Source organism: Vulpes vulpes, chromosome 7, assembly GCF_048418805.1.
Source record: "Vulpes vulpes isolate BD-2025 chromosome 7, VulVul3, whole genome shotgun sequence".
In the NCBI taxonomy this organism is placed as follows: domain Eukaryota; kingdom Metazoa; phylum Chordata; class Mammalia; order Carnivora; family Canidae; genus Vulpes; species Vulpes vulpes.
This window is the reverse complement of record NC_132786.1, coordinates 123,482,457-123,504,079: the sequence shown is the minus strand read 5'-3', so window position 1 is coordinate 123,504,079 and position 21,623 is coordinate 123,482,457. Positions and strand designations below refer to the sequence as shown.

The 21,623-nt window shown below is 42.9% G+C and overlaps 1 protein-coding gene across 1 annotated transcript in view; it reads right to left on the bottom strand.

Annotated features, from left to right (window-relative positions):
- KCND2 (potassium voltage-gated channel subfamily D member 2) overlaps positions 1-20,358 on the bottom strand; it is a 474,833-nt gene extending 454,475 nt beyond the window's left edge. The window contains exon 1 of the mRNA XM_072764896.1: positions 19,244-20,358. Within this exon, the coding sequence (XP_072620997.1) occupies positions 19,244-20,358 (1,115 nt within the window). The remainder of the gene's footprint in view (positions 1-19,243) is intronic.
- Between the last annotated feature and the right edge of the window lie 1,265 nt (positions 20,359-21,623).

Below are 21,623 nucleotides of genomic sequence, written 5' to 3'. Positions count from 1 at the left end.
TAACACAATTAAACAGACTCATGGAGAAGCTTGAGCCACGTAGCTAGGTAACACTCAAACAATGCATTTTTATTAGCTCCTGGAATGGAATTTAACAAAGATTTTTTTTTTTTAAATCTGGTAGAATTTATCCTTGAGTAGTAGATACTGTAAGTACAGAGAAGGAAGAAATGGTTTTATAGCATTTCCAATAAAAAAATAAAAGGCCTGTTATCTCACCACAAGATCGATACAAGTCATTGCCTTTAGGTCCCATTCAGAGATACACAGTGTTAGTGTCATGGCAGGTCATGATCTCAATGTACTTTCTTCCAGTCAGATCAACTTCAGAGGGTTTGAGATCAAGGCAATGAAGGGGTTCCAGAAAACACATTACATAGCAAAGTTTAAACGACTTAGGGAAGTTCACCCCAACAGAGAAAAACCTAAGGAGGGACATGATAGCTCTCTTCAAGTACGGCCCTACAAAAGGATGTGGAAAAAGAGAACTCATTCTGTTCAATCTCAAAAACCTAATTTGGATAAGTGGGTGATAGATGAAGGTGTCCTGGTCAGCACAATTTTTTAAAAACTTGATAAAAAAAATTGAGTCCTGCTGCAAAGAAACGGGCTGCACTAAACTTCCAAATATACAGAATATTCAAAAAGTTCATAGAAGGCCATATAAATAGAGAGACCGTACCAGAATCTTTCAACTGGAGGAAGTTTGAACTAGGTGACCTAGAGGAAAACTGCTAGTTTCAAGATTCTACGGTTCTTAGAAAGATCCACTGTTCGAAAAATGCCACGTAAATGTCTGTACCTCTGAACATGCCACTGAATTCATGTAAGGATCATGAATTAGGATGGCTTAAGCAACGAAGAGGAAATCGAGGGATTTGGGTACCACTGCAAAGTGGAAATTAATTAGGACAAAGGGAGGAGAGCCGCGAAGAAAACTGAGAAGTAATATTTAAATTAATTGCTTTCTTGTCATAGAAATGCATCTTTCAAACTATGACTGACTGCCACAGCGGCACCTGCCCGGCTCAGTCGGTAGAGCCGCAACTCCTTATCTCAGGGTTGCAAGTTTGAGCCCCAATGTCTGGTATAGAGATTGCTTAAAAATAAAATCTTAAACGAACAAAAAAACCCAAAATATATCTGGAACATTTACAATAAAGACCCACTTAATCTGTTGCAATATAATTATCTCTGAAACAACATATATTTACATTAGAGAGCAAATATAATATTCTAGATCGTAATACTGCATTATCTATCCACTTATGTTGCTCATCGGTTAAAACCATAATGGGTATAGGCGATCTTAAACTATTCGTAAAAAAGCAAATACCAATTACGTTTTGCCAACAAAAAAATTAAGAGGAAAAACAACACGTTTAGAGATCCGTTCAGAAGTGAGCTTACATGCCTGAATTTAAATAAAAGCTTAAAGACAAAAATAAATAAAAATTGATGCTTAAAGGGTAAAATAAAAACAAAAAGCGAGCTTCCATGCATCCCAGCCATTGTTTCCTATTAACTAGTACAGGCCTAAAAAGAGGAAGAGAGGTACCGCCCGGACAAAACCCACGTTCAAATAACCTGGCAATTTCATATCCTCCAGACTCTCTAACCTGGCCACAAGGGTTGAGGGCGGACTTTTGCTCTTTCCCACGCAGGCAAGCGATCGCTCACTCGAAAGCATTAGAAAGTTCCTCACACATTTTCTATCACACAAACACCAACATATTTTTACACCGCGTGCAGGCTCTGCGGAGTCAGTCACAGTGCGGAGAGCCAGGATTTAAAATCCCAGCTTCGCGCAGAACTTATTCTCTCATACTTGTGTCTCTTCTTCGCAGTGCCAAGCGCATTTTCTGGCACGTAGGAAGAGTCAATAAATTGAGTTAAATCCAATCAGGATTCTGGGTTGACTTGCTAAGTTTTGTGTACTCCTGTGCATCTGTTTTCCTGTGTTTCTGGGTATCGTATTTGTTTCTGCTAAACAACGGTGTTCTGCTGTGTCAGACCGTGGGCAACACCTAATGCACATCAGTTTCACGGATCATTGATAAATACCCAACTTCACGTGGCGGTGAGAGCCAGAGCGTCACAGAGAGCTGCGTTATAGCGAGCTCATGTGTCACGTCGCAGATTATGTGGGAGTCTCAAGGGTTAAGACCATAAAAGGAGATTCAAGACTCACCTAATTCAATCTCTGCTCTATCCTCCTGCTAAAATTGTGTCTCTCGTTTCATAAATATAACTCAAATTTTTATGTGCTCAGAAGGACATTTGTAATTTACTATTCCATGCATTCCATAGATACTGACTGATCACTTAGGAGCGTCGAAACACGCAAGAAAGGTAAAAGCACATACGAGAACCAGTATAACTGAGAAGTGAAGGGACTATGATTTACGCTGTAATGATCACGTTCAAATCCATTCATGGCGGAATTTATTAAGATCCAAAAAGTGACAGGCGATCCCAGATTTTTGTTCAGTCAACATTCAACAGACATTTTAGTGCCAAAGGAACCTATACACTGTGCCCAGAAAACGCTCTGCATTTTCCTGCCACTGAGACTTTGCTTGTGCCAGGTAAGGAAATTCCCCTCTATCCCCCACTATGGCTGTCACCACTAATGGGTCATGAGACCCATTACTGGTGACCTCGGACAAGCCTGAGAATTTTCTCATCAGTCACACAGGAAACATCCAAATTCTAACAGAGTTAGCATGCAAGAAAAAATATATATATTTATATTCTCATAGCTCTTAGTAATATGGGATGGTGAGTAATGTGCCCGCTAGACAATACTCTATGTCTAATGGTTTTGCATTAGATTTAGAAATATTCTCTATATGGCCATTACTTATGCTGATTGTCTATAAAAGCTAAGGGCATAATATTTCCTGATGGCATAAATCTGGAAATTATCATCTGAAGCTCGGAAGAATGGCCCGGGGTAGATACGTATAGCTATGAGCCAACAGCATGGAGATGCGAGAACAGTACAGAAATGTAAGGGAATTCTTTCAAAGGTTAAGGGAAATGGATAAGGATTTGGAAAACAGTTTTATAGAGGAATCAATCAGCGTACTAAAAAAGTGTCAAAACTCTAGAAATTTATTTCATGTACAATGTTTTTAATGTATGTTGAGCTGAAGATGGCACCTGTGGAAATTGTATCTCTGTATATAGATATGTGGGCATCCAAGGACGTGTAGTTGAGAGAGAAGCAGCTGGAAAATACAGGTGACTCTTTTTTTTTTTTTTTTTTTTACAGGTGACTCTTGAACAACATGGGTTAGAACTACCCAGGCCCACTGTTTCATGGATTTTCTTTGTTAAATACACTACAGGACCTGACATGTATTTCCTCCTTCTTATGATTTTTTAATGATTTTCTTAAAAACATGTTTTCCTCTAGCTTACTTTATTGTAAGACTACAGTATATATAATAAGTAGAGGCTTTCAACAAGAGGCTGTGGGGAGTTAAGGTTTTGGGGAGTCAAAAGTCATCCACAGATTTTCGACAATGCATGGGGGGGGCACTGGCACCCCAAACCCCAGATGGTATAAGGGTCAACTGTGTTTATGAGTGATGTAAGTTCCCAAAATAGATTGGACCTTTAACTCTAAAGTAAAAAGATTTTTAAAAAAAAAATCTAAAATCTTTACTCAGTATCTGTGATCCACAAAGCAACATTCTATAAAACCTGTGGGGGAGATTTCAACTCAAGTAGGAGGTTCTTAGAAGAGAGAACTTTTGTCAGCAGGCATGTTGACATGTGACAACACAAGTCTACAGGTCGGGCATTATAGATCTATGGATTTTGTTTTCCTTATTTGGTTTCTAGAGGTACCAAAAATAAACAGAAATATAATGAAAGTATGGAAACTTTTTTTTTTTAAATGTAGGCCTAGCTCTTCAGGAAAACCAATTCCTCTTAAATCAACTAAAATAAAGGTGAGGAGCGCCTAGATGGCTCAGGTGGTCATGAGGGGACCCATCAGGGTAGGCTCTCCCTTGCCCCGCCGTAAGAGATTATCTCCTTACATATCTCTCTCCGGTTCCCCCTCCCTCTCCATATATATTCTGTTCAGGAAGAAAGGCTTTGCAGAGGGATCGTCAAGACTCTCCTTCCTTTTACCTGATGTGGGATAAACGTGCATCATCTAAACGAACCCAGTTCAAACCAAGATTTCAGAGTGTCGTGTCAAACCTCCTGATCTTAATATTAAGTTAACATTTGAGTTTGCAGAAGATCATGTGTATCAGAACCTTTATAATTGAATCACAACTTTGCAGTATTGGTTTCCTCTTTTTGTGAGAGTTGATAACCAGAAATCCTGTAGCCACAGCTAATCGGGAGTAGCTCCTCCTCCAAGGCAGGAAGCGAATGTCAATCCCCGGCCACGTTTATCTTCAATAGTCCTTCCACGAGGTGGCTCTCTCTGCACCCTGACCGCGTACTGCCTACTTCCCTCTGTCTACCAGGAAAGAACACGAATCATTTTGGACAGGCTAACATCATGAAAAGCCAACTAAATAGCTCAACGTCAAATCAGCCATTCCATAGATTTTTAACATAAAACCTCCTTTTATGCTCCATTAGGATCTAAGAACCCACCAGTAATTTGTTTTCTATCTTTAGATCTTCTACAGTTCAAATCCCTAACATGTGATTAAAAATTATCCTCTTTGGAAAGTAAATCCTTTCAAATCAACTTTCCGTTTACATAGTAGGAAAAAAAAAAAGAGGGGAAGAGGAGAGAAAATATATTTACCCAAAGAAAATTTCCATCTCACGAGATTTTTTTTTTAATTTTTTTTTTTTTTTTTTTTTTTTTTTTTTTTTATTTATGATAGTCACAGAGAGAGAGAGAGAGGCAGAGACACAGGCAGAGGAAGAAGCAGGCTCCATGCACCGGGAGCCTGACGTGGGATTTGATCCTGGGTCTCCAGGATCGCGCCCTGGGCCAAAGGCAGGCGCCAAACTGCTGCGCCACCCAGGGATCCCTTTTTTTATTTTATTTATTTATTTATTTATTTATTTTTTTCATCTCACGAGATTTAGACAACCTTCATGCATGGTGCTGTTTTGTTTTGCTCCTCATGAGCTTTTCCCTCCTTCTGAGGCTCTGATCCAAGAGTCCATGTTCTTTAACTTTCATTATGACCAACTGGTCAATTAACCTAGGCTTCCACTAAGGACAGCTCAACCCACCCATCCCTGACAGTTAAGAAATCAATGCCCTTAAAAACTTACAACACTCAAAAAAAAAAAAAAAAAACAAAACTTACAACCCCCAATTCCTCCGAAGGAATCAGCTGCATCTTCTTTATTCCAGTTTTCTCCCAAATACGAGTACTAATGGTTACTATCCATGAAAACCCATTTCGTAGCACAAGATAGCATAGGGCTTTTGCAATAAAGAATCAGGTTATCACCTATATTCAAGATTACTGAATTTCTATCCATGTTTCTCTCTGTACACATTCATTCATGGATATTGAAAACTATCACTTCCACAACTTTGTCTGGATCATAATTTAACATGGTTTCTTTTTACCTCATTTCAAAATTCCAGCCCAAGGTCAGTAATATTCCAGGATGATAACAATAGAGATAGGCTCAAGACACATTCTTACAGATCAATGGTCTTAAAATTTGATATAAAAAGTAAAAATGCAGTTGTCATGGCTCCCACCTCCAGAGATTATTTAAATGGTTTTAGGTGAAAGCCAAGAATATGCATTTTTAATGAGTGCCCCAGATTGTCCTAATTCTGGTGGCCTTCAGTCCACCCGGAGAGAAATGTCACTTGGAATTTGCTAAACTCTACACATGCATCTCATTATCTGGAAGTTATATATTTTGATCACATCATTTGTATTCCCTATGAAAATGCCTTCATGTTCCTGCAATATTATGTACTTTGCATAAAAAGCCCAAATCAAAAATAGTTCTAAATATTTTGTGAAGCTCTTTGGTGCAGATGCTGTTTATTATGTGGGTAAATAACCAGCTTATGAGATCAACCTGACCAGATTATTTTAGACTCTACATCTTCTAAAAAGAAACTCCTCAGGAATTAAGACTGTTTCCTTTCTTGGATAAACAGAGCTGTGAAATATGCTACACTTTCCTTCTTTTCTTTGGCTGCCAGGAAATTCAGAGCTGACCTTACGTTCACTATGCCTTTATTTAACATCATCGTCTTTTCTCCCTTCATCTTTAATACTTGGCACTTGCTTATTTAATCTTTTGGTTTATTTGATAGTAAATTGTTTCAAATCCTCTCTCAAAATTGGTGGAGTTAAAAAAATTATAATAAAGGAATGATTAAGCATGTAATTCCAAAACAAGTTTGCCAGAGACATAAAATTTTTATAATTTGGTAACCCAAGTTCATGAAGTGTTGAATTTTCAGTAACAATAAAAAGATTTATAGGATGACTCAAAATTCCAGTTTCTAAATAGGAAATACCTCTTGACTTAAGGTGTGTCTTCAATCAGTATCTCTTCATTTTCAAAAATCATTTCCTGCCTCATTGTCTATTGGGTGACCCAGAGAGACCTTTTCCCCTTCTTTCCCTCTCTCTTCCTTCCGTTCTTCTTTCCAAGCTGTACATACTTATGTCTACAATTTGATGGGTTTGGGGATAAATATGCACCCATGAAATCATCACTACCATCAAGGCCACAGACATATTCATCACCTCCCAAACCTCCTCCCTGCTCCCTTACTACATTTTTATGTGAAAAAGTACTATATTTAATATTATTATCATGTATTTAATAGTAATCATAATGTAATAATAATCCCTCATATAGCACCTCGGTAGGAGGTCAGAACTTCTCATACCTGCATTTAATTTCCATGCAAGTCCTATGAGGTTGGTATCACTAACCCATTTCTGCAAATGGGGGGTCTTACGTAAAAAGAATTTAAGTTAACGTGACCAACATCATTGAGCTGGTATGTAAATCCAGGCCATTTCTAATATATTACCCTCTATATTTAAGACCTTTCTGAGTAAGTCATCAAAAGGGTTATTGTAGAAGAGACTTAATTTTAAATAACATCTGGCAAGATTTTTTTATATAGGAAAAATATGAAGAGAGAGGCTTCAAATATCGCCAGAGAGTCCTTTTTTAACACAAGTTCTGTAAGCTAATGGAACAAATAATAATAATTCAAAAAGGTACAAAATGAAATATAAAATTGTTCTTCTCTGGCTTCTTTAAAGAATTATCATCAATAGTTCATTTTGTGTCCTTCCAGAAAAGTAATAGGAGACAGTATGTGTGTATCAACTTAGGCATACAGATATATTACAATATATCCGTAATTTATCTGTAATAAATATCTGTAATATTTATTTTCAGATTTATACATTTTGTATTGATGTATATGTGTTTGTGGTTTTTTTTTTAAGTATATCTGAGTGTACAAGTTAAAATAACAGATCCAGAAAGTGGACACTGTGTGATGTGGAGAATAATAAGATGGAAGTAAAAGTAACGTGAATAGTCTAAAGTGACATTTATTCAAAATTTGCCTTCAAATAGTATATTTCAGAACACGTTCCTAAAATATGCTACTTAACTGAAAAATCGACACCCTTTAATTCTGAAATAAAATAATCTTACCTTTCGTTTAGGTGATTATGAAGGTATTTGGACTCTGCCTATGAAAATAATAAAGTTCTCTGTGAAATCAATAGGCACTTTACTTTTTACTACTCTAAAACTATGCCAATCATGAATAAAAAGTGCCTTATTTTCATAGAGAAAAGTTTATAGCCATTTTGCAAATTACATTCTTTTCTTTTTTATAGGAATATTTATTTATTTTACAGGAATATGTTATCTTCTGACATTTTGTATCAAATTCATGTGATTTTGAAGGCCAAAAGCACAAATGTTGTATTAAAAAAAAGACAACGGATCAACGTATCTACACTGTAAGTTAATTACGCTTTTCAAAACACTTGCCTTTTATTGCAAACATTAAAAAAAAGGCAAGGTCATCCATGAAGAACTGGAAATAATATTCATTTAATTTCCATAATTAAGAATTTCCTGAAATGGAGGTAATTTCCTCTTGACATTTATTCGTACATCCTGTTTCACACTAATGTATCTCCTTCTAAATGTCTGAGGTGCTTGATTTTTTCTAACTGCAGTAATATTGTGATAAATTAGATAATACGAATGGAGGAGATGTGAACAGTTTGTTGGTTGTACATGTTTGTTTGTATAAAGTTATAAGTAACATTTGATAAAATACTACAGCGTGTCAGAAAAGCAACTGAACATCATTTTCAATGCTCATTCTTAATTTCACATGAATGAGTGAACCAAAGCCTTGCAAAATATTTCCAGGTTTGACGTTTTCATATTATTGGCCTTGAGTTCCAACACAAAGTCGAACAAAATATTTCACATTATGAAAATATAAATGCAAGGTGTACCAGAGTAAACCTTTTCAGGCTGAAAAAAAAAAGGAAAAATCCAATTACAAGTCATGGAGTTAATACAATGTAAGTTAGGATTGCTGCCATTAGATTACCTGCTCATTTCAAAAAGATCAGGTAAAAATCATGCCAATTAAAAAAAAAACTTAATTTCTTCATAGTAACTTACATCTAACCATCCACACTTCCTCTTCCCATTGCATCCAGCTGCCTCATAGAAATCATCTTTCCTGAATTTTCACTTACTAATTTGTGGCTACTGGAAGTGTCTGTCAGTTGATGCAGCAAATTTGGAAAAAGTTGGCTTTATTCCCCCAAAGTTAAAATGTATTAACGTGGCAGAGGGTTACGTAGTTTCAATTTCTGCATCAAGATGAAAAGAAACCAGATCCCCATTCGAAATAAAGAAAGGCTGGTAATTATTAGAATGTAATTACCACGGTCAACCTCACTTCCAAAAGGCAGGGAATTCCAGGGAATACTTTTTCCTTCGTGATGATCCTCAAGAACCCCACTTTATGCCATCGGAAATCACAGCTCCCCAGAGAAGTACTGGGTAGGATGCAGAATTACCTGGGACAGGTGTTCTAACGGAAACAGAATGCCAAAGCGAGGCGCCATGTGGACTTCCCCTAGAGCCAGGAACTATTTGCACAAGCCTGGGAGACACACACAAACTTGTTTGTTTTGTTTGTTTTTTTAATTTTTTTTTATGCTGTTAATCCAATTCCTCTTCTTTGAAACCCAACTTCTCCCCAATTATCTGTTCACGTTTGTTTTACTCTCCAGCAGGGAGATTCTTACCAAGGCAAGGCCTCTCTAAGTTTTCACTGCATAGACACATCTGCTACATGCATGGCTCCAATTTAATTTGGGTTTAAAGATACATATCCTCTGGCATTCTTCAGAACACGTTAACCCTTTTTACTTTCAAACTCACAGAAACAACCAAACACCTGAACAGGGATACATGTACCTACTGCAAAGTGAAAAAGAAGAAAAAAAAAAAAAAGGAATGCAAATTCTTTAAGGAGAATCCAAAGCATATATGATATTCCTGAGCACACACAGTAGAATTGACAACTGTAAGGTCTGTAAATCTATATTAAAAAAAGTAATAATCCCCACTTATTTCCCAGATAGCTCCATATCTATTGCAAAACACTTCTGTCTTTTCAGCTAAAATGTGGAATTCATTTTCTCATTTGAACTAGTCTTATTTTTGTCAGTCGGAAATACTTGAATTGTGCATTCTTATACTCCATTTTTTCTGGAAAATCTCATGAATAATTAGATATGAATTTTAAGTTAAGTATAGTGAATCTAACACAAGATGAGGATTTATACATGGTGAATAAATTAATGTTAAAATGACCATTTAAAAAAAAAAAGTGAAATGTTCCAGAGCTTGTGCTCATTTCAATACAAAAATCATATCCTATATCCTTAGCATGCTCATAATTTTCTAACGTGTCCCCATTATGTCTCGAATAAAACCAGAGTCATTCCTGTGGTCTACAGTGTCCCCACTACCTTTCTGACAGCGTTGGCTACTGAGCCCCTCCCTGTCTTTGCTGTAATCACAGTGGCCTCGGCTGGAAGTCGCCAAGCCTCCCTGCATCCTGAGGTCTTTGCACTTTTCTTCTCTCTTCATCAAAGGCTTTAATCCGGATACTGAGAGAACTCGCTTTATCCCCTCGGTTGGCCAACAGCTTAAGTGTTTCCATTGGCAAGGTCCTGCCAGTGTCCTCCCCGATCTGTCTGCAGCACCCACCGCCAGTCGGAGTGACAGGTGGCCGCGGCCTGCTCTCTGCCTGCACCGCCAGGGCACATGGCTCGCAAGCTCGGGGGGGCCGGTCACAACGGTCACTGCGGTGCCAGTGGCCAGTGGGAAGTGATCCACAGGAGTCTGGTGGGAAGTGATCCACGGAGTCTGGTGGGAAATGATCCACGGAGTCCGGTGGGAAGTGATCCATGGAGTCTGGTGGGAAGTGATCCACGGAGTCTGGTGGGAAGTGATCCACGGAGTCCGGTGGGAAGTGATCCACGGAGTCTGGTGAACTGACACGAACTCGACAGGTCACAGTTTGCCCAGCGGCTGAGGCACGTGCTGCTGGTAAAACTCTGGGTTTCCCCCACGCACGGTTACTGTTATTCTTAAAAGTGAAGAGAACGAGGACAGGGGAAGAAGCAAGAAGGACAAGACCTTTCACTTTCAGAACAAAACCTTCTCATTCTCCTTGACGTTCTTTCAACTGTCGTCCTACTCTTCAACGGCATTCTTCGCCCTCACTAACTTCTGTCCCTCACCCCCATCCTCCCCACGCCGCTTGATAACTCAGACCTTCCTCACACAACAGACACGTGGAAATGCCAAGGCCACGCGCCCTGCGCCGGGCCCCGCGGGCACCCACACGCCCGCTTACACGGTGCGCACCCGCCTGCTAATCCTTTCCGACAGACGACACGGGTTTTGCGTGTCACCTATGGACTTTCACTGTTTTTAAGCAGTTCCACGGGACGCAGCAATGAGTGGGCCTGGGAGGGGAAGAAAGCGCCGGCTCGCGCGTCCTGGGCAGTGGAGGCTGAAGGACAGGACAGTGCATCTCCGTGCGGGTCCCCTACACCGGGGGGCACCTCCACATGCTCCCCGGAGGCGTCTGCCACGTGTGCAGCGACCAGCCTTCGCCAGAAAGCAGCCGGGTCACAGCAACGGCCGCTGGCAGCGGGAGTTCGGACTTTTGAAGCAAATTAGCCACAGAGCAAGAGTGGAGGAGCCTCAGGCCGCCCCGTCGTGTCCAAAGAGAAAAATGCAAAGGGCAGACTGTAGTGCAAAGACCAAACAGCCGAACAATAAAACTCCAATTTTCCTTGACACCGAACACAGGGAAAGAGGAGTTGCGGTGACGCTGGGGTGGCCCTGCCCTAAGGAGCTCGCCACGGTGTGCAGGTCCTCGCCTCACACGTGATTGCAAAACTTTAACAGATTTCTCCGCATTTAGGCACTGAACTAGCAGGTACTAAGGCCTCCAAAGGTATAGACCCAAACCTCAAAAGCCTTTCTGTCTGGTTAGGAAGGCAACAAAGAAAACCACAACGTACATATATAAAATAGCACTTACTACCCGCAAGTAAAATCCCAACTACAGATGATGTAGGTACGGGAGGCTGAGAAGGCTTCATGGACGAGGCCGCTGCAAAGTCTGGTTCTCGGAGGAGGACACTAAAGGCTAAACTCCCCCGGGATCTACTAAAGCGAGGAGCGGTGTCGAGGCGCACAGAAACGTAGAGACGGTGTCGCACCCCTGGGTTTCTTCTCAACACCAGACCATATCCCACAGTCAAATCCAGCTGTTGTAGCCAGAAGGAGAGAAATGGCCACACACACACACAGGCACATGCATATATATAATATATATTTATTTATGCTAAAACATATAAGTAACATATAAATATATAAATAATATATATTTAAATATATAGAAGTATATAGTATATATAAATATATAAATACTGCATATATAAACATATGTACTATATATGAACAAATACATACTATATATAACCTATATATATAAATTGGACTATATATAAACATATATATTATATATAAATCTATATATTATATAGCACATATAGTACATATATCATTGTGCTCAGAAAACGGTATAGGACATATGAAGAGTTAGGGGGAAAAAAAAGAGTAAAATCATTATTATAGCTCTGAAAGATAAATAATATTTCCTTTTCAGTGAATATGCTTTTCACCATTCCTGTTCCTTCCATGAAATAAAAGGTAAACTGCATGGTTTTTACAACTTAGAGGCCAGCTCTTTTTTTTTTTTTTTTTTCAAAAATTCAAGCAAAATAATTGATTTATCTTCTCCTTCATCAGGCCAGGCAAAATACTTACCGCCTTATGGTCTGCTTCCCAATGGTCTAACAGCTCACTGAACAAGAACACATGCTTTTATTATGTCAGCTGGGCACCGCCAGGCTAAACCCCAGCACCGGGCAAGTACACGCAGAGGTAGCGGTGATGCTGAGAAATGGGGTGTGAGTCACAGAGAGCAGAACCAGGAGAAAATGCATTATGTTAATGAAATAAAGAGAAGATGTATTCCTTTCCTTATCCCTGTAGTATCAACAGTAATCCCCAGTGAGTTATTCTTACATATTCCTAGATAATGTTTTAAGGTCTTTAGGGGAGAAAATGAGTAAAAAATGAAACAAACAAAAATGCTGCCGCTGTTTAAGTGTGTGACTATCAGTAAGCCCCCAAAGGTGTCGCATCTATAAAATGATGGATTTGAAATAAATAACAACTGGGTTTCTGTCCACCAGGAATTCAGAAAGTAGGTAGTACAAAATTTGAGGTTCATTAAGTCATTGCCAAAGAGAAGTATAATTGGGAGGAAGGTTTACATAAATAAGACATACATGACATCAGAATTAAATGAAGTAACTATACAAATAAAATAAGACTAAGTTAACCTGTAGTCTAAAAGGAAATCCTGAAAAGAAAAAAAATATATATATATATATCTTTACAAGACCCAGTGAAAATTAGAAAATAGCCCTACCCTAGTGTGCTGTACTGACAGAAAACATATGATCTCTTCCTGACATACTGCTTCTTGGCAGCCAAGTAAATATTTGTAAAAAAAGGAAAATGCTAGGTAAATACACACATTCAAAAAATACATATGTATGTCATGTCAAATACTACCTCCAGTCAAATGATGACTAAAACAAAATAAAGACAGCTAAAATTTGGTTGCCTGTAACACTTGTCACATTTCTCTACGCTTCCTTAAAAAGTTCATTTTCAGGGATCCCTGGGTGGCTCAGCGGTTTGGCACCTGTCTTTGGCCCAGGGAGTGATCCTGGAGTCCCGGGATCGAGTCCCGCATCGGGGTCCCCGCAGGGAGCATGCTTCTCCCTCCTCCTGTGTCTCTGCCACTCTCTCTCTCTCTCTCTCACTCTCTCTCTCTATGTCTATCATAAATAAATAAATAAATCTTTAAAAAAAAAAGTTCATTTTCAACTCCCAACAATTAACATGCTCTATAAAGATTTTTATAAAAATATATGTCATAAGGGGCCCCTGGGTAGCTCAATGGTTGAGCGTCTGCCTTTGGCTCAGGGCGTGACCCTGGGTCCTGGGATCGAGTCCCACATCAGGGTCCCCGCAGGGAGCCTGCTTCTCCCTCCTCCTGTGTCTCTGCCTCTCTCTGGGTCTCTCATGAATAAAGAAATAAAACCATATATAAATAAATATATGGCTTAGAGAGAGAGAGAGAGAGAGAGAGAGAGAGAGAGAGAGAGAGACTCTGAGAGGGAGCCTGGGTGGCTCAATGGGTGAAGCATCTGACTCTTGATTTCCACTCAGGTCATGATCTCAGGATTGTGAGGCCCAGCTCCTAGTCCAGAGTCTGCTTGAGATTTTCCTTTCCCTCCCCTCTGCTCCTCCCCACCCCATCGTGCACTCCCTTAACAACAACAACAACGACAACAAAATATATATATACACACACACTCACACACACATATGTCACAATATGCAAAAATAAAAATGGATGTGACCCATAGCACAGCTCCGCATCGGAAAGATACAGTTGGTACTTCCCAACTTGTAAAGATGTTTTTGATGAACGGGCTAGCAATATTTATGTGCAGATGCTGATGCAGGGGAAAGTAATTCTACTCATTTTGAGTAATAACTGGGTAAACCAGAAGTTTCTATGTAAACGATTCCACAAGATATACTCCCAATGTTCCCCAAAGCTACGGAGTCAGAATAGTGATGGTTAGCAGGAAAATATTTAATTTTTTAGAGTCTTATACGACCACACTAAGTTTTCTGAGAGCATTGATGTAATTCAGCCGTATTTGTTTCTGATGACAGCACACTATAAATGAACTTTTTTTTCCCCAGATTTGTTCAGGAATCATAATATAATTTATGTAGTTAAAAATCATAAAATTGCATTTTAAACATAAACTTTATGGAACTGCCACATAGTAGCTTTCTTTCCCATAGGGAAAACTTTGACGAAAGCAACTCTTTTAAAATTAAAGTGGTGGAAGACAGAACTTATGTTTCTCAAGTTTTTAAGTTTTACGTTATGAGGAATGTGACAATCCCTGTTTTAAAAAACAAAGGTTTAAATGGTTAATAATCGTGACCCAAAAGGCAGATGTTAAGTATATAAGCTCCTCAAATTCTTCAATGCGCCCCCTGGGACCGTTTCTAACTCACAAGTCACGGACCCAAGGTACAATGTCAACTGAAGCTGGGCCCTATTAAATATTTTTTGCCAAATCATTTTTGATTATTGATAAACATTTGGAAATTTCCTAAATTTGGCACCGTTTGAGTACCACCCCCTGAGTGACAAATAACTGGATGCTGCTATCTGCCAAAGGTCGTTCGTTAGGACAAAAGAGGAATTCCATTTTCTTTTCCTCCCAAGGCTGTTTAATAAGGCAGCAGTCAGAGCTTATATTATGGAAAGGAGGGAAGTGGGGGAGTGAAGGTCAATAAATATGCAGAGAAAGAAAGGATGAAACCGAAGAACAGATGTATACGGCTACTCAATCTAAACACGGTTCCAAAAAATCTTGCTGATATTCTTCTTTCCTGATTTTTTAAAAACTGTGCTCTTACTGTTTCTGACTTTAACAGGGGTGGGGTAGGCTTAAAATGATTCTTCAAAGCAACAGTTTCACTGGCAAATTAAATAATTAGTTATATAACAAGCATGGTTAAGCTATAGTATAGTGATATATTTGAGATTTGGGGCACAAAAATGATTATTAGATGAATACATGTGAGTTCTAAGATAGACCCACCCATTTCTTCAGACCCAAACCCAACAGAACATTGTTTCAAAGGACCTGGGAGGTAGATAAGATCTGCCAGTCCTGAATTCCAAAGCTCTTTTCTTTCCTGCTCATGTAGAAAATGTTCATATGAGCCAGATTTTTGATAGCCACTGTTTAGGGTTCCATTTTCGCTTCTATTATCATTCATTGATGAATATTAGCTCTATTAAAAATATCGGCCAACTACAAAAAGGGCTCAGAAAGTATATTGGGAAATTCTCGGTCATCTACCAGGCACAGCTTGATACTAACTCACATTACTGCATATTTTCCAGATGGTTTATGCCTGACACCTGGGCTTATAAGTAAAAAAAAAAAAAAAAAAAAAAAAAAAAAAACTACAGTGAAAAGATAAATTCAGGCAATGGCTTTTGTTGAGTATTTTCTGTTCTTAAAGAAAGTAGTTGAGACACAATGCAACCAAAGACACCCAAAAAGCAAGATCTTTAAAAAAAAATCTATTTCTCTAGGAAAACAAAATACATTATAAATATATTTTGATGAGGAACTGAAGACATCTAAGAAACTTTTTTTTAGATTACAAAGCATATACTTTCTTAAATGTTCAGATATGTTTTTCAATAAATGCATTCCGATTGCATCAACATTTCTATGTCTTATAAGTACGACTGCTATATTCCATCAGGATCATTAATTAGCTTAATTTCCAGAAAATTAAAATTTTCTACTTCAGTGAAACTTGAGTCTTAAAAGTAACTCCATTTTGCTTCCAAGTTTTGAGCAAGTGTATGTACTTAATTCTTCTAATCTACTTACGTACATAACGTGTGAACTAAATTCATTTCATAGATTTGACTTGGGTCTTATGATTCAGTTTCTTAAATCATTTGAAAAAGTAGATGATTTTTTTTTCTGTTGTTTTAAGATTGTATTCACCCATTTGCAAGAGATAAGAGTGAGAGAGGGAGCAGGAGCAGGGGGCGAAGGGCAGAGGGAGAGGGAGAAGCAGACCCCCCACCCCCCCACCCCCGCCCCTGGCTGAACAGGGAGACCTATGCAGGCCTGGATCCCGGGATCCCGAGATCATGACCTGAGCTGAGGGCAGCCGCTTGACTGACTGAGCTACCCACGCTCCCAAAAAGCAGATGCTGATAAGTGTCTCATTTATATTTAAAAAAAAAAATTAATGGCTAACACTTCCTCTTTTTCTTCCCAAAAACAAAAATCAATTTCAAAATAAAACTCAAAAAATTAAAGTCATTTCATTTCAGGAAACAAATGTTAAAATAAGAATAACTTCTCATGTTTAGAATAGAACTTCTAGCCAGATGCAGTTAGCATCCCATCAACCTTCATTATAATAATACCGATACTCAATCACATACACAGTATAAGGCATTAAAATGATTCACTGACACTTCCTGAAAAACACTACCATAGACACCACATTTTTGAAAAATATATTTCCTTTTAATATTTCTTTATTTCCTCTTAAAACAGAGTTCTCTTTTTATTCATATATATTTCTGATTTGAAGTCCTGAAAGTGATTTGCACTCTCCAATTGTTCTACCAAAGATTTCAAATGACACAAAGACAACAAGAGCCAAAACCACATACGTATATAAAATTCTCTTTGATAAGAAATGAGCACCTACACTACGCCCTCAAAATCAGTCACAGAACTACCAGTAGGATAAAAAGGACATATAAACAGTAGGATTCAAATTGTCACTACTTCATTTTTTTTTTTAAAGCACCAGCAGGTCTTAAAAAAAATTCGTGAAGCTGAATCAAACTCATGAGTGTCGTATTTTAGTTTAGCATCGTTTAGTAATTAAATTAGCCAAAAATTCTTCACACATAAAATATCCCATTAGTTGGCCATATGACAATATGAGAATTTCTGTTCCACGCCGCATGGCTAATAAAATTAAGTTGGCTTTAACCACACTGTCATTTAAAGAAGACAAATTAGCCAGAAACAAAACTTTAAAAAACAGCCTTGGGAAGAACTTTTTCCTACAGCCATTACCAAACCCTTATTGAACTGATTAACTTTGCAAGAAAAGCAGCTTAGGCTGAAGAAAGGGCACCAACATCACTACCTGGCTTACCTAAGAACTCATAAAAGTAAAGGGCTCTAACCATTTTATTTTATTAGATCCTATAATATAAAAATTCTGCCACTTTTCTGTAGTTTGATTAACACTAATCATTTCATCATTTCATACTTTTCCTTTTTCCTACCGTCTAAAAAAAACACTTTAATTCTACCTTCATATTTATTTTTTAAAAACATGATCTGGGACATGCCCCCTTGGTTGCAAAACACCATTACTCCCAAATAAAATCATACACAGAAGAATTCTACGAGGAAATTAGAAGGCTCAAAATTCTGTAATACAATCAGCCCCTGGGGACCATCAATGTCACCAGATACTGCTCTACTTTCTCCGTGTATTTAACGGTCACGGGCCCATTGCCTGATGGGATCCGTAGTTTCTAAAATAAAAAATGTGTGAGAGTCACTCACTTCTTGTTTTGAAGCTACGGACCTACAGCCTCAAATAGGTTGCAAATCTCATTCTACTGCATTTTTCTAGAGTTGATCAGTTCCAGCCCTCCTATTCTAAGACTGTACAACCCCTCAACCACACTGAAAAGGCAAAGGGTATGAACAGGTGCATACACATTACGAGATCCTTGGATCACGATATCTGTTATCTGTGTTCTATAATGTGGTAAAATAAGAATCATGGTTCTTAGAGGAAAAGTGAATGCCCAAAGTGTCTACTTTTAGGAAAATAATACTTCAAATATACCCGAGAACCTGTCATTTGGACACCTTGGGACACCTTCTGGGCATCGCAACAGACCTCGAGCACATGCATACCTTTCTTTGGATGCCAATTTTGCGTGTGTGTGTGTGTGTGTGTGTGTGTGTGTTTTCCTTATCGTATCTCTCTGTATTGACAAGAATCATATCATCTTTCCCCACAGTCAGGAATTCTAATGTGGTAAAATAAGAATCACGGTTCTCAGAGGAGAAATGAATGCCCAAAGTGTCTACTTTTAGGAAAATAATCCTTCCAATATACCCGAGAACCTGTCATTTGGACATCCCGGGACACTTTCTGGGCATCGCAACAGACCTCTCGCACACGCATACCTTTCTTTGGACGCCAATTTTGTGTTTCTTTTTTTTCTTTTATATTTCCTTATCATCTCTCTCTGTATTGACACGAATCATATCATCTTTCCCCACAGTCAGGAATTGCACACTTTCTCTGCATAGTCATCACTTTGGGGCACGAATGGGCAACGTGTACCGGCGGGTTCAGACTACAGACTTCCACCGCTGTAGCGTCCCCGTGCGTCACAGGGGGCGGGGGAGGAGTACCCGGGAAGAGTCCTTCACGTGCATTTCGATGTTGGTTTCCCGAACCGATTAGAAAAGAGGAAAAGAGCTGCCGCCCGCCTTGCATCACCTGGACCAAGCGTCCCGGCAGGGCAGCTACGCGTGCAGCATCCTGCACCCGCGTCCCATCACATCCCATCGCGTCCCATTGCATCCTATCATGTCCCTTCGCACCCCATTGCGTCCTATCATGTCCCATCGCATCCCATCACGTCCTATCACGTGTCCCATCGCGTCCCATCGCGTCCCATCGCGTCCCATTGCATCCTATCGCGTCCCATCGCGTCCCATCGCGTCCCATCGCATCCCATCACGTCCTATCACGCGTCCCATCGCATCCCATCGCATCCCATCGTGTCCCATCGCGTCCCATCGCGTCCTATCACGCGTCCCATCGCATCCCATCACGTCCTATCAAGCGTCCCATCGCATCCCATCACGTCCCATCGCGCGTCCCATCGCGTCCCCCCCTTCCCACCTCGCAGGGCACCTACCCTAGCGTCGTCATGGTGACGATGGTATACCAGAAGGCCGCGGGGATGCTGGTGAACTTGCTGGCCGAAGACCCCTTCTCGGCGTAGAACATGACGGTGGCAAAGATGATGATGGCCATGGTGAGCGAGAAGAGCAGGAAGCCCAGTTCCGAGGCGCAGCTCTTGAGCGTGTACCCCAGGATGCGCAGGCCCTGCGAGTGGCGGGAGAACTTGAAGATGCGGAAGACGCGGAAGACCCGCAGCGTGACGAAGGCCCCGCTGACGTCCTCGTTGTCCGTCATCACCAGCCCGATGTAGTAGGGCAGGATGGCCACCACGTCGATGATGCTCATGACGCTGCGCACGAAGCGGTAGCGGCTGGGGGCGGCGGCCAGGCGCAGCAGGTACTCCACGGTGAAGATCATGACGCACGCGGTGTCCAGGCAGAAGAAGGCCACGGCGTAGCGCTCCCCGCACGGCAGCTCCTTGGCGTGGCCCGGGCTGGCGCCGCACGGCACGGTCTCCACCACGTTGGCGATGACCGACACGGCGATGAAGAAGCCGGTCACGTAGTAGAAGACGAGCGCCATGGTGCTGGTGTGCGGGTTCTCGAAGGCGCGCCACACCCTCTGGCGCGCGGTCATGCTGGGCAGCGCGCTCTCCCCGCCCGTGTCCGTGTCCGCGTCGTCCTGCAGCCGCTCGGCGTTCTCGCGCCGCCGGTCCTTGTACTCCTCGTAGCAGCAGTCGCCGATGATCTCGGGGATGAGGCCGAAGAAGGCGAGCTCCTCGTCGTAGGCCGAGATGCACTCGTGGCGCGGGTAGTGCAGCTTCCCGGTGCGGTAGAAGTTGAGGATGTGCCGGAAGATGTCGGGGTCGCGGTCGAAGAAGTACTGCTGGCTCTCGGGGTGGTAGAAGAAGTCCCGCTCCGAGCTGCCCAGCAGCGTGTCCGGGTAGCGCTCCAGGGTGTCCTGCCACGTCTGGAAGCGGGTCCCGCTCACGTTGAGCACGATCAGGGCGTCCTGAGTCCGCTTGCGCTCCTGCCGCGGCGGCGCGGGCATGGGCCCCGAGGCCACGGGCATCCAGCCGATGGCCGCGGCGCGCGCGAAGGGCAGCCAGGCCGCCACGCCCGCCGCCATGGCCCCGACGGAGGCGGCCCCGGCGGGGGCGAGCGCGAGGGTCACGCGGGGCAGGGGCAGGGGCAGGGGCCGGGCCCGGGCCGAGGTCCCGGGGCCGAGGCAGCGACGCACGTGCGCTGGACCCGCGGCGATGGCTTCAGACGGGCGTCCCACGTGCGCGCCGACACGCCTGGCGGGTGCGGGAGCGGGAGCGGGAGCAGCTGCGGGTCCCCGTGCAGGTGCAGCTGCAAGTACAGGTGCGGGAGCGGGTGCAGCTGCGGGTCCCGGCGCAGGTGCAGGTGCAAGTACAGGTGCAGGAGCGGGTGCAGCTGCAGGTCCTCGTGCAGGTGCAGGTGCAGCTGCAAGTACAGGTGCAGGAGCAGGTGCAGCTGCAGGTCCCCGTGCAGGTGCAGGTGCAAGTACAGGTGCAGGAGCGGGTGCAGCTGCAGGTCCTCGTGCAGGTGCAGCTGCAAGTACAGGTGCAGGAGCAGGTGCAGCTGCAGGTCCCGGTGCAGGTGCAGCTGCAAGTACAGGTCCCGGTGCAGGTGCAGCTGCAGGTGCAGGCGCAGGGGCAGGCGCCGCGCGCCTCAGCGGGGACGCAGGGCCGGCGCGGGGCGCACAGCTCCGGGGGCTCTAGAGCGGCCCCCCCGCCCCCGGCCCCTCGGCTCCCGCACGCCTCCCCCGCCGAGGGGCCCTTCCCGCCAAAGGAGCCCCAGACGGGCGACCTGTTGTCGCCGCCTCCGCGGTGCGGTCCCCGCCCCCCCACCGCCGCGCGCCCGGGAGTCCGCTCGCCGCCTCGGCTCCCTCCCGGGGCCGCGTCCGCGGAGATGGAGGCGCCGCGCGGGGCGCGCCGAGCCGGCTTCCCCCGCCGCCACGTCCACGGGCGCCCGTCGCGCGGCCCACGGCGTCCGCCCGGTCGCCCCTTCACTCGCGCTTCAAGTTGGGCTCGGGTGCGGCGAGGCGGGGACAGAGCCCGGGAGCCGCCGGTCGCCGCCGCCGCCGCCGCCGCCGCGGCAGCATCTGCGTCCGCGCCGAGGGCGCCCGGCTCGCGGCACCCACCTGGCCGAGCGCGCGGCGGGGCTGAGTTGCGGAGACTTTGCGGCCGCCGCGCACCCGGAACGCGAGGAGCGGGGCCGGCAGCCGCGGAGCCGCCGAGTGCGCGGCGCCCGGGCGCGGAGAGCAGGCTCCGCCGAGCGCCGCTCCCCCTGCCCCCACCCCGCCCTCCGCGCCGCCCTCCTCCTCTTCACCTTCCGCGAGCCGGGCGCAGGCGAGCCGAGCCGAGCGGC